Here is a 9,230-nt window from a genome sequence, read left to right as displayed (position 1 = left end):
ACCAACAACTATCCCCCACACCCCTACAGAGTCGGAAGTCTGGGTATAACTTTTGACCTCCCCAAAACTTAACTACTAATAGCCTACTGTTGACCAGAAGCCTTCCTGATAACATAGTCAATTAACACGTATTTTGTAAATTATATGCATTATATATTTTTACAACAAAGCGGGATCCCTGGTGGCTCAGCGGTTTGGTGCCTGCCTTTGGCCAGGGGCATGGTCCTGGAATCCTGGGATTGAGTCCCACATTCCGGCTCCCTGCATGGAACCTGCTTCTCCCTCTGCCTGTGTCTCTGCCTCTCTCTCTCTCTCTCTCTCTCTCTCTCTCTGTATGTCTCTCATGAATAAATAAATAAAACCTTAAAAAAAAAAAAACAAAGTAAGCTAGAAAAAAATTTTATTAAGAAAACCATAAGAGAAAATACATTTACAGTACTGTATTTATAAAAAAAAAAAAAATCCACATGTAAGTGGGCCTTAGCAGTTCAAATCTGTGTTGGTCAAGAGTCAACTGTAATATTAGTCAACATTCAACTGTTCCCTCTTTGCTCCATCCACAAAATGGAAATAATAGTACACACCAAATAGGGTAATTACAAAGATTAAATGAGATAATGTATATATGCCATTCAGTATAAGTTGTTAAGATCATGTCCTGCTCAGAAAATGTATTAAATGAGATTATATATGTGAACATGTCATTTGTAGCACAAGAAATACGCATTTCCACAAAACAGTTGTGTCAAAATTACCCAGTGCCAGTGCATCAGTTTTCTATTGCTACATAAAACAGATTACCCCAAAATGTAGCAACTTCAAACAACAAATACTTATCATCTCACAGTTTCTTTGGGTCAGACGTGTGGGCATGGCTTAGCTGGGCACCTCTAGTTTAACATCTCTCAGGAGAGTGCAGTAAAGCTGCCAGGGCTGCAGTCTCATCTGAAGGGTCAACTGGAAGGCTAAGAAATCCATTTCTTTTGTTTTGTTGTTTGTAAGACATATGTACATTTTGGGGTGCCTGGGTGGCTCAGTCCATTGAGCATCTGACTCTTGATTTTGGCTCAGGTCGTGATCTCAGGGCCGTGGGATCGAGCCCTGTGTCAGGCTCCGCGCTCAGCAGGAGTCTGCCTCTCTCTCTCTCTCTCTCTCCCCCTCTCTTTTTTCCCCTCCCCCCACTCACACATGTGCTCTCTCTCTCTAAAATGGTCTTTAAAATTTTTTTAAATAAAAATGGTTAACTAGTAAAATGTACATATATCTTTTTTTTAAAGATTTATTTGGAGGGGAGGGGCAGAGGGAGAGGGAAGGGAGAGAGAGTCTTAAGCAGACTCCCTGCTGAGTACGGAGCCTGTCTCAAGGGGCTCAATCCCTGGACCCTGAGATCACGACCTGAGCCGAAACCAAGAGTCAGATGTTTAACCGACTGAGCTACCCAGGCACCCCTAGTTTAACCATTTTTTAAAAGATTTATTTATTTTAGAGAGAGAGAGAGCACACAGAGGGGAAGGGCAGAGGGAGAGGGAGAGAGAGTCTTAAGCAGACTCCCCACTGAGCACAGAGCCCAATACGGGGCTAGGTCTCACAACCCTGAGATTACAACCTGGGCTGAACCCAAGAGTTGGACACTTAACCAACTGCACTGCCCAGGCATCCTTAATCCTTTTTAAACGTATGGTTCTGTGTCATTAAGTACATTAAGGTACATTGTGTCATTAAGTAGATTAAGTGCATTAAGTTCATTCACATTGTTTGCAACCATCACCACCATCCATCTTCAGAACTTTTTCCTTTTCTCCAGCTGAAACTCTCCCCTTTTGATACTAGCTCCCCATTCCCCACCTCACCCCCAAGCTTCTGGCAACTATCATACTACTCTGTTTCTATGAATTTGACTCTTCTATGTTCTTCATATAAGTGGTATCATACAACATTTGTCCTTCGGTGACTTGCTTATTTCACTAAACAAAATGCCCTCGAGAGTCATCCATGCTGTAATGCGTGTCAGGATTTCCTTGCTATAGTATTCCATAGTGTTCCATTGTATGTATATACCACATTTGCTTATTCATTGCTTCTACCTTCTGGGTCTGATCCCACCCACTGCAGCCCTCTCAACACTGGCCCTCAGTGGATGCACCTCATCCTAGGCTCAGTCCTGGGGAAGCCACGCCTGCTCGAGATAAGCCTGACTAGCCTGAGGATCTGCCCAGAGCTCCCCAACTTTCAAGGACTATCCTGATTCTGGTCCTGGCTACTTATCTCTTCATCCAGGCTCTACTGCTCTTCTGTGTTTCAGGCTGAGATACCTTCTTGGAGGTTAGAGTCACTTCCCATAAATGATCCCAGCAGGTAATAGGATGCTTTGAACCAAAACATGGACCCCTCCCATTTACTTGCTATGTTATACCACCAGGATCTTCCCTTCCATACCCTATATTTGACCATTCAATACCCAATATTACATTAACTACTTCAGCATTTCAAAAATTATAACCTACCTGCCTCTTTTAAACAATTATAATTTCCATTCTGCAGATGAGAAAACAGAGATTCAGAAAGGTTAAGGGAACACAGCTAGAAGAGGGCAGTGACAGAAGAACTCCATATAGTTACCACTGAGTTTCCAGGATGTCATAGGTGGTTTATGGGTTTTTTTCAGACTGAGAGCCAAGTGGGATAACCAGAGTTTAGAAGGAATCATTCATCTGTTCTGCTCTGTAGTCACCCAACATGACTCACCTCCCAATACACAGAACCACAGTCCACTGCCTAGGACAGCCCAAGCACAGGGCATGAAATGCCTGGGACCCTACAGTCCTGTGGCACCAACTGGCCCCACCTCTCTTACCTCTGGATAAACCAGAGGAAGACATCTGACCCAAGTGAAGCTACTAAGGTGCCTCTCTTAGGTGTTTGGAACTGGGACATTAAAAAGCAAAAGGACTCAGATGGTAGAGCTGTAAGGTCATGTAGAGAGGGGGCTGCAGTTGGTGGCCTGATGAGTCAGTTACATGGGAAGCAAGGATGCCTCTTTAGAGGTAGGACAGTGGCATACTGGTTGCCCAGACTGGGGAAGTAGGCTGCCTGGTGTGAATCATGGATCCCACTTATTAGCTGCAGGATTTGAGGGCAAGTTGCCCAACCTTTAGGTGACCCATTTTTCTCATCTGTAAAATGGAGAAGCGAGTACTTGTTGCTACAGTGAAACAAGGGAACACACACCAGGTTAGCAGCAGCACAGGTGCACAGCGCACACACTGGCAACTGCTCGCTGGCATTATTCCAGAGGTGAGAAGGCACCGCAGCCTGGGAAACCCACAGAAGGAGCAGCTCCTCATGACTTTCCAGTTCCCAGGCGGTTGCCTCACACTAAAATACTTTTAAGTTTAAAAATTATGTGCCACATTTATTTGGGAATTCTATTCTTTTTATTGCAAATTTCTGGTAAAGGAAAGAACGTGGAAGCTGATCCTCTTTTAAACTTTGGTCATAAGAGTACTCTGTAGGCTCAGTGGCTTACAACCTCGGCAGCCTCTGACATCCCCCTGGGGCCTCTGGTACCTACTGATGCCTGTCCTGTGTCCCACCTCCCAGAGGTTCTGGCTTCGTTGGTCAAGGGGACAGCCTGGGCACTGGTAGCTTTCTGAACTCCCCAGGTGACTCCAACATGTTGCCAGAGTGGAGAACCCCTGCTGGAGCTCATGACAGCAGGTTGGCAGCATCAGAAGCACCTGAGCAATTTCAGTGGACAGCCAACCGCCACCTGTTCCTGTCACCCCCTGACCTGAGTCCAGCTGTCCCGCTCTCCCCAGGAGTCCCATATGCTGGTTCTTCCTCCTCATGAGACCACAGAGAAGGACACTGGAGGGGGCATAACTCTCTGTGCTGTGGCTTGTGCTTCAACAGGGAAAACTGGGTTAAATGCGGTTGCTCCGCCATAAAAAAAAATTCACTTTCTGATTGGAAAAGAGCATGAACCTTTGTTTTTTCATTGTTAAGTGGAAATGGTTTTCCTATATAGAGATGCAAAGATTTATGACAAAATAAGGAAATATATGTTGGATGACACATTCCTTATATGATTTCTCAGGTCCAAATTAAAAAAAAAAAATGTGTCCAGCCATTGAAGGTAAAATATTATATACTTTAGCAGCATATTTTAAATGGGTAAACAGTAATAGCCAGTTATATATCTCATTTATGATTTATCCTAAAAATAGAAAATGCTTTAATTTTCCTGAGTCCTTGGCAAACAAAAAACAATTTTTTTTTTTAATTTTTAAAGAATTGTTTTCCTTTTCTTGGGCACCCTCACAGTTTAGAACAGTGTGTCTCACCATTGGTTTGTACATACACAGGTGAACAATTTCACTGGTGCCAATTTTCAATGATTAATCAAATATGGCGATTGAAAAGAAAACACCCATCATCTACAAAGCTGCTCAAAATGAAAGTTTCTTGACAATGTTATAAATGCAATATCAATTTGATTCTCTGTCCATACAAAAGTATGAATTTCTATTTCATTAATAATACTGAATGATCAATGTCTTAACAGTGATAAAATTTTTAGAACATTTAAAAATTACATAGGATCCCATTTTTACATCATAATTCTGATGTATTATCATGCCTTCTATTTTGTCTGTAAAACTTTTATAGGATACAGTGCATTGACGTGGTAAAACCAAGGCACAAGAATACAGTTACAATAAGTGTATATAAACCTTAGTTAGCACTTTGTGCCAATTTTGGAAACATTTAGAGAAGAGATCATAAAGCCTGAAAAATTCTCACATCCTATTATGATTAACAAACAATTAATTGTGCAATAAACAGACTATTAACCACCATTCCATTATTAAATATATGGCTATCACTATACAGGCTGTGGATAATTGAAAAAAGTTTTCAATATTAAAACCTGGTATAACTAGGTGGTTTGATGTAGACATTGTGCCTTGCATTATCTAGATAATTGTCTTAAGTTTCCATTTTAATTTGCAATGTATATGGCAGTTTTATCAATTTTGAAGCTATTTTCATTACATAAATGGTATGTGCGTGGGTGGGGGGTTCCAAAAGTTAAATCCCTTCTCCCTACAAAAGACAGAAGATTTACAAGAAGATAACCATATAAGAAATGCACAGATTAACAGTAATAAAATCCAAATATGGACTAAAAGGTTGAATTCTAATCTACCAGGACATTCTCTTAATTTAGGGTGAGGAGCAACACATTCCTGTGACAATTCATTTGCTTCTTAATTAAAAAAAAAATCACCATGACATTTTTCAAAATAGTAAAGTCTTGGCTAGAGCGTCAAGCATTGAAGGAAAGTTGTTAAGTCTTTTCATTCATAAAATGAAGGGAATAGAAGCCTTTCCCAATCTAGGGGCAGGGAGGATATTCCATTGAATTTAGAGAAATGGAATACAGTAGTAAAAATTGTACTTAATACTTTTAAAGAAAGTGTTTTCGAGACTCAAGGTAAACATTTAGACCCATGAAAAAACATTGCTTGGCACATGCACGCCATGAGTAGAACAATCCTGAATGCCGTGACAGCCTGGCTACAGAGGTATCCAGCTCTAGCCCCACTGGCAAAACCCCTTCTGAGGTCCTGGTCCTGGCTCCCTTCACAGGGGAGCTTCTGGCTTCTGCATCTGCTGGATTTGCTTCAGTAGCTGGTCCTTGTCCAACTTCATCTTGGCTTCAAGAACTTGCCTGAGGGATCCTATGCTTTCATAGATGGCTGTAAACCCTTTAGGAAGAGGTAAATTTCACCAGAGTTAATATGAAAAACAAAAACAAAAACAAAAACAATGCTGTGTCAAATTCTACTGCATAGAATAATAGTTGACTTGGGCAAAGGTTACCACTAGATGCTGAAACTTCACTGGAGTAAAAGTTTGAGAGGGAACAGGATAGTTAACACAGTTTTGGATTATCTCCCTGCAGATTACTATTTGATTACAAAGGGGGAAGGGAACTCTTACAGTGGGGAAATCTGGCAGCTACCACTTTAACCAAGGGGTCACCAATACCTGGAAACCAACATCACATACCCCTGAGAAAGGATCCCCGATAAGTGAGGGACATGCCACTTCTGTGGCATTTCTGTCCAAAATGCACAACCTGAATCTAGTAAGAGGAAGCAGACAGACACAAACTGACACAACATTCCACAGAACTCTGGCCTATGTTCTTTAATGATGGAACAGCACCAAGGAACTGATCCATATTAAAAGACACTAAATAGGGACGCCTGGGTGGCTTAGCAGTTGAGCATGTACCTTCTGCTCAGGGCATGATCCCCCGGGGCTCTGGAATCAAGTCTTACATCAGGCTCTCCACAGGGAGACACACAGAGAGAGGCAGAGACACAGGAAGAGGGAGAAGCAGGCTCCCTGTGGAGAGCCTGATTGATCCCAGACCTGGGATCACACCCTGAGCTGAAGGCAGACCTCAACCACTGAGCCACCCAGGCATCCCTAATAAAAATCTTAAAAAAAAAAAAAAAAAAAAGATACTAAATAAAGAAACATGATAACTAACTATGATGTATGGTTTGGGGATAGAACCTAGACCAGGAAAGGTCTGCATTAAGGAAACAGTAGTGAAAGTTGAAAATTGAGTACTAAAAAAATATTCCTCAATATTGCACTGGACTACAGTTACTTAAGAGAATCTCACTGTCCCTAGGGTATATAGATTGAAATAATAAGGGAGTAAAAAAGCATCATGACTTCAACTTTCTGTCAAATGATTTAGGAAAATAAATTATATTTACACACACATACACTCCTATCACACAATGAGATTAAGCAAATTTCCAAAATGTTAACAATTGGTTAATCTCTATGAAAGATGTATAGAGTTTCTGGACTGTTATACTTTTTCTAAATTTAAAATATTTTCAAGATAAAAAGCAAAACAAAAGGAAAAAATTCCCGGGACACCTGGGTGGCTCAGTGGTTGAGCGTCTGCCTTTGGCCCAGGGCGTGATCCCGAGTCATGGGATCGAGTCCCACATCAGGTTCCCTGCATGGAGTCTGCTTCTCCCTCTGCCTCTGTCTCTGCCTCTCTCTCTCTCTCTCTCTCTCTGTGTGTGTGTGTGTGTGTGTGTGTGTGTTTGTGTGTCTCACTAATAAATAAATAAAATCTTTAAAAAAAAAAAAAAAGGAAAAAATTCCCCATCAAAAAAGCATTTCATATTATTCTGTATTTCTATGGGTTTTATTTTTTTTAAGATTTTATTTATTTATTCATGAGAGACACAGAGAGAGAGAGAGAGAGAGAGAGAGGCAGAGACACAGAGGGAGAAGCAGGCTCCATGCAAGGAGTCTGATGTGGGACTCGATCCTGGGATTCCGGGATCACGTCCTGAGCCAAAGGCAGACGCTCAACCGCTGAGCCACCCAGGCAACCCCTCTATGGGTTTTTAATATACAAGTTTAAACGGTCTTGTCTGCACTAGCAAGTTTAGAATTCTCTCTCAGGGGTGCCTGGGTAGCTCAGTTGGTTCAATGTCCAACTCTGGATTTCGGCTCAGGACATGATCTCAAGGTCATGGGATCAAGCTGAGTCGGGCTCCACGCTCAGGACAGAGTCTGCTCCAGATTTCCTCCCTCTGCCCCTCCCACTCACTCTCTTTCTCTCTCTAAAAGTAAACAAATCTTTAGAGGAAAAAAATAATTTTCTCTCAGAAAATTTTCTCAACTGACAATTCATGTCATCTAAGTAATAAATATTATTTGTGAAAAATAATGTTCTTATTGAATAGAAAGATACAACATATAAAAGAATAGATGACAAATCATCACATATGGCATGAGCTTTCACTTGAAAAAGCACATATATATCATATATGTATAAAGTGATATATATAAAGATGACCTCTGGGTGAGAGGAGTTATGAGTATTTTAAAAAATATTTTGTGCTTTCTTATTTTCCATTAATAAATATATTGGTTTTGGAATAAGAAAAAGTAAATATTTTTATTTTTAAGAGGCTCATACGCCCTTCTTTTGAGGGACTGAATATTAACCACCTCAATGGATGGGAACAAACCCACCCAGGGAATTAAATGATACAGAGTTAAACACTGATGAAATATTCACATACCATATTCTAACAGCCCCAAGAAAAAAAGAAAGAAAATTCATTTTTATCTTCCGATGTTCTTCAATGCGTAAATTTAATTGTGACTTCGTAGTGTCTATGTAAATAAAATAAAAAACTTTTTGGTGATAACAACAGTACTTTTCTTGGGATAACTGACTACTCTTATTTCCACGTGGCCAAAGTAGAATGATTTTGCAGAAGAAAATGATGGAATTCTAGAACTGGAGGGAGCTAGGAGATAAGGCGGTCCCCCTCATCACACCTGAAGACTGTCTTGTCTTTCCCGACCATAACCAACCAGCCTCCACTTGAAATAAGCCTTCAGGAGCACCTCAAAGATAGAGGTTCATTTCTGAGACCTGCCAATCATGGCTATGAACAGAAACGAACCCACAGGTGGCACCAGAGAAAGTGCACATCCCGTGCAAGCTGAGCAGTTTTCGTCTGTGTGCCTGTCCCTTGGGTGGCTTTCTGTGTACTTGGAATTGAAACGACACTTCAGTTCACTACAGCACAGCTACTTAGAAAATCACCTAAGGACATTTCTCCGTGATTCTCATCAGCCAGGCTCACAGGGAGTGGCAGGGGGTGGGCTCATCAACTGGTTTTCGGATCACACTGAAAATGACCCACGAGGGTGGTTTGCTTTGTGGCCTACCAGCGTCAACTTCTGCCTTCATCTCCTTCATATCCTCATTCATCTGTAACTCCAGCTTGCTGATGCGCCCGTGCACCCTCTCCTCTTCTTGTTTTGTTCTCTGCACTTCCATGTTCTTCTTCTGACTCTCTTCTATTTTGTCCAGCCTGGCTGACATCTGGCTGAGCTTCTTCTCCATGTCCCTTTCACTGGCTCCCTGCGATTGGTGAGAAGAATTGTACCTGGTTACTCCAAAAGGAAAGTCTGTCCTGCACCCGCATCAGTCATAGTATCATTTAACAACCATCTGCAGGGGACAGAACCACGAAGGTGGCTTGTTGCTCGCTCTAACATCCACTCTCCCGTTTCCTTAACAGACCCCCGATTTCCAGGTGGGGGTAAGCTCACCCAGAGTTAAGACTACATTTTCGGCTGTCTCCTAAGTTTAGTGTGGCCAT

General features: G+C 41.6%; 1 protein-coding gene across 3 annotated transcripts in view; it reads right to left on the bottom strand.

Annotated features, from left to right (window-relative positions):
* Window positions 1–383: 383 nt before the first annotated feature.
* The window catches only part of FAM81A (family with sequence similarity 81 member A), a 77,675-nt gene continuing 68,828 nt past the window's right edge, over window positions 384–9,230 (bottom strand). For 2 of the 3 annotated variants that reach the window (XM_072738648.1, XM_072738649.1), the window contains exons 8-10: window positions 8,794–8,989; window positions 1,427–5,771; window positions 384–1,049 (exon numbers count right to left, since the gene is read on the bottom strand). In XM_072738648.1, coding sequence (XP_072594749.1) covers window positions 5,647–5,771; window positions 8,794–8,989 — 321 coding nt within the window. In that variant the 3' untranslated portion in view covers window positions 384–1,049; window positions 1,427–5,646. Of the gene's footprint in view, window positions 5,772–8,793; window positions 8,990–9,230 lie in introns of all 3 variants that reach the window. The other variant, XM_072738647.1, reaches the window with a different exon arrangement.

The sequence above is a fragment of the Vulpes vulpes genome, chromosome 15 (genome assembly GCF_048418805.1).
Source record: "Vulpes vulpes isolate BD-2025 chromosome 15, VulVul3, whole genome shotgun sequence".
NCBI classification, from domain to species: Eukaryota; Metazoa; Chordata; class Mammalia; order Carnivora; family Canidae; genus Vulpes; species Vulpes vulpes.
The sequence above is the reverse complement of the archived record's forward strand: the minus strand, read 5'-3'. Positions and strand labels throughout refer to the sequence as shown.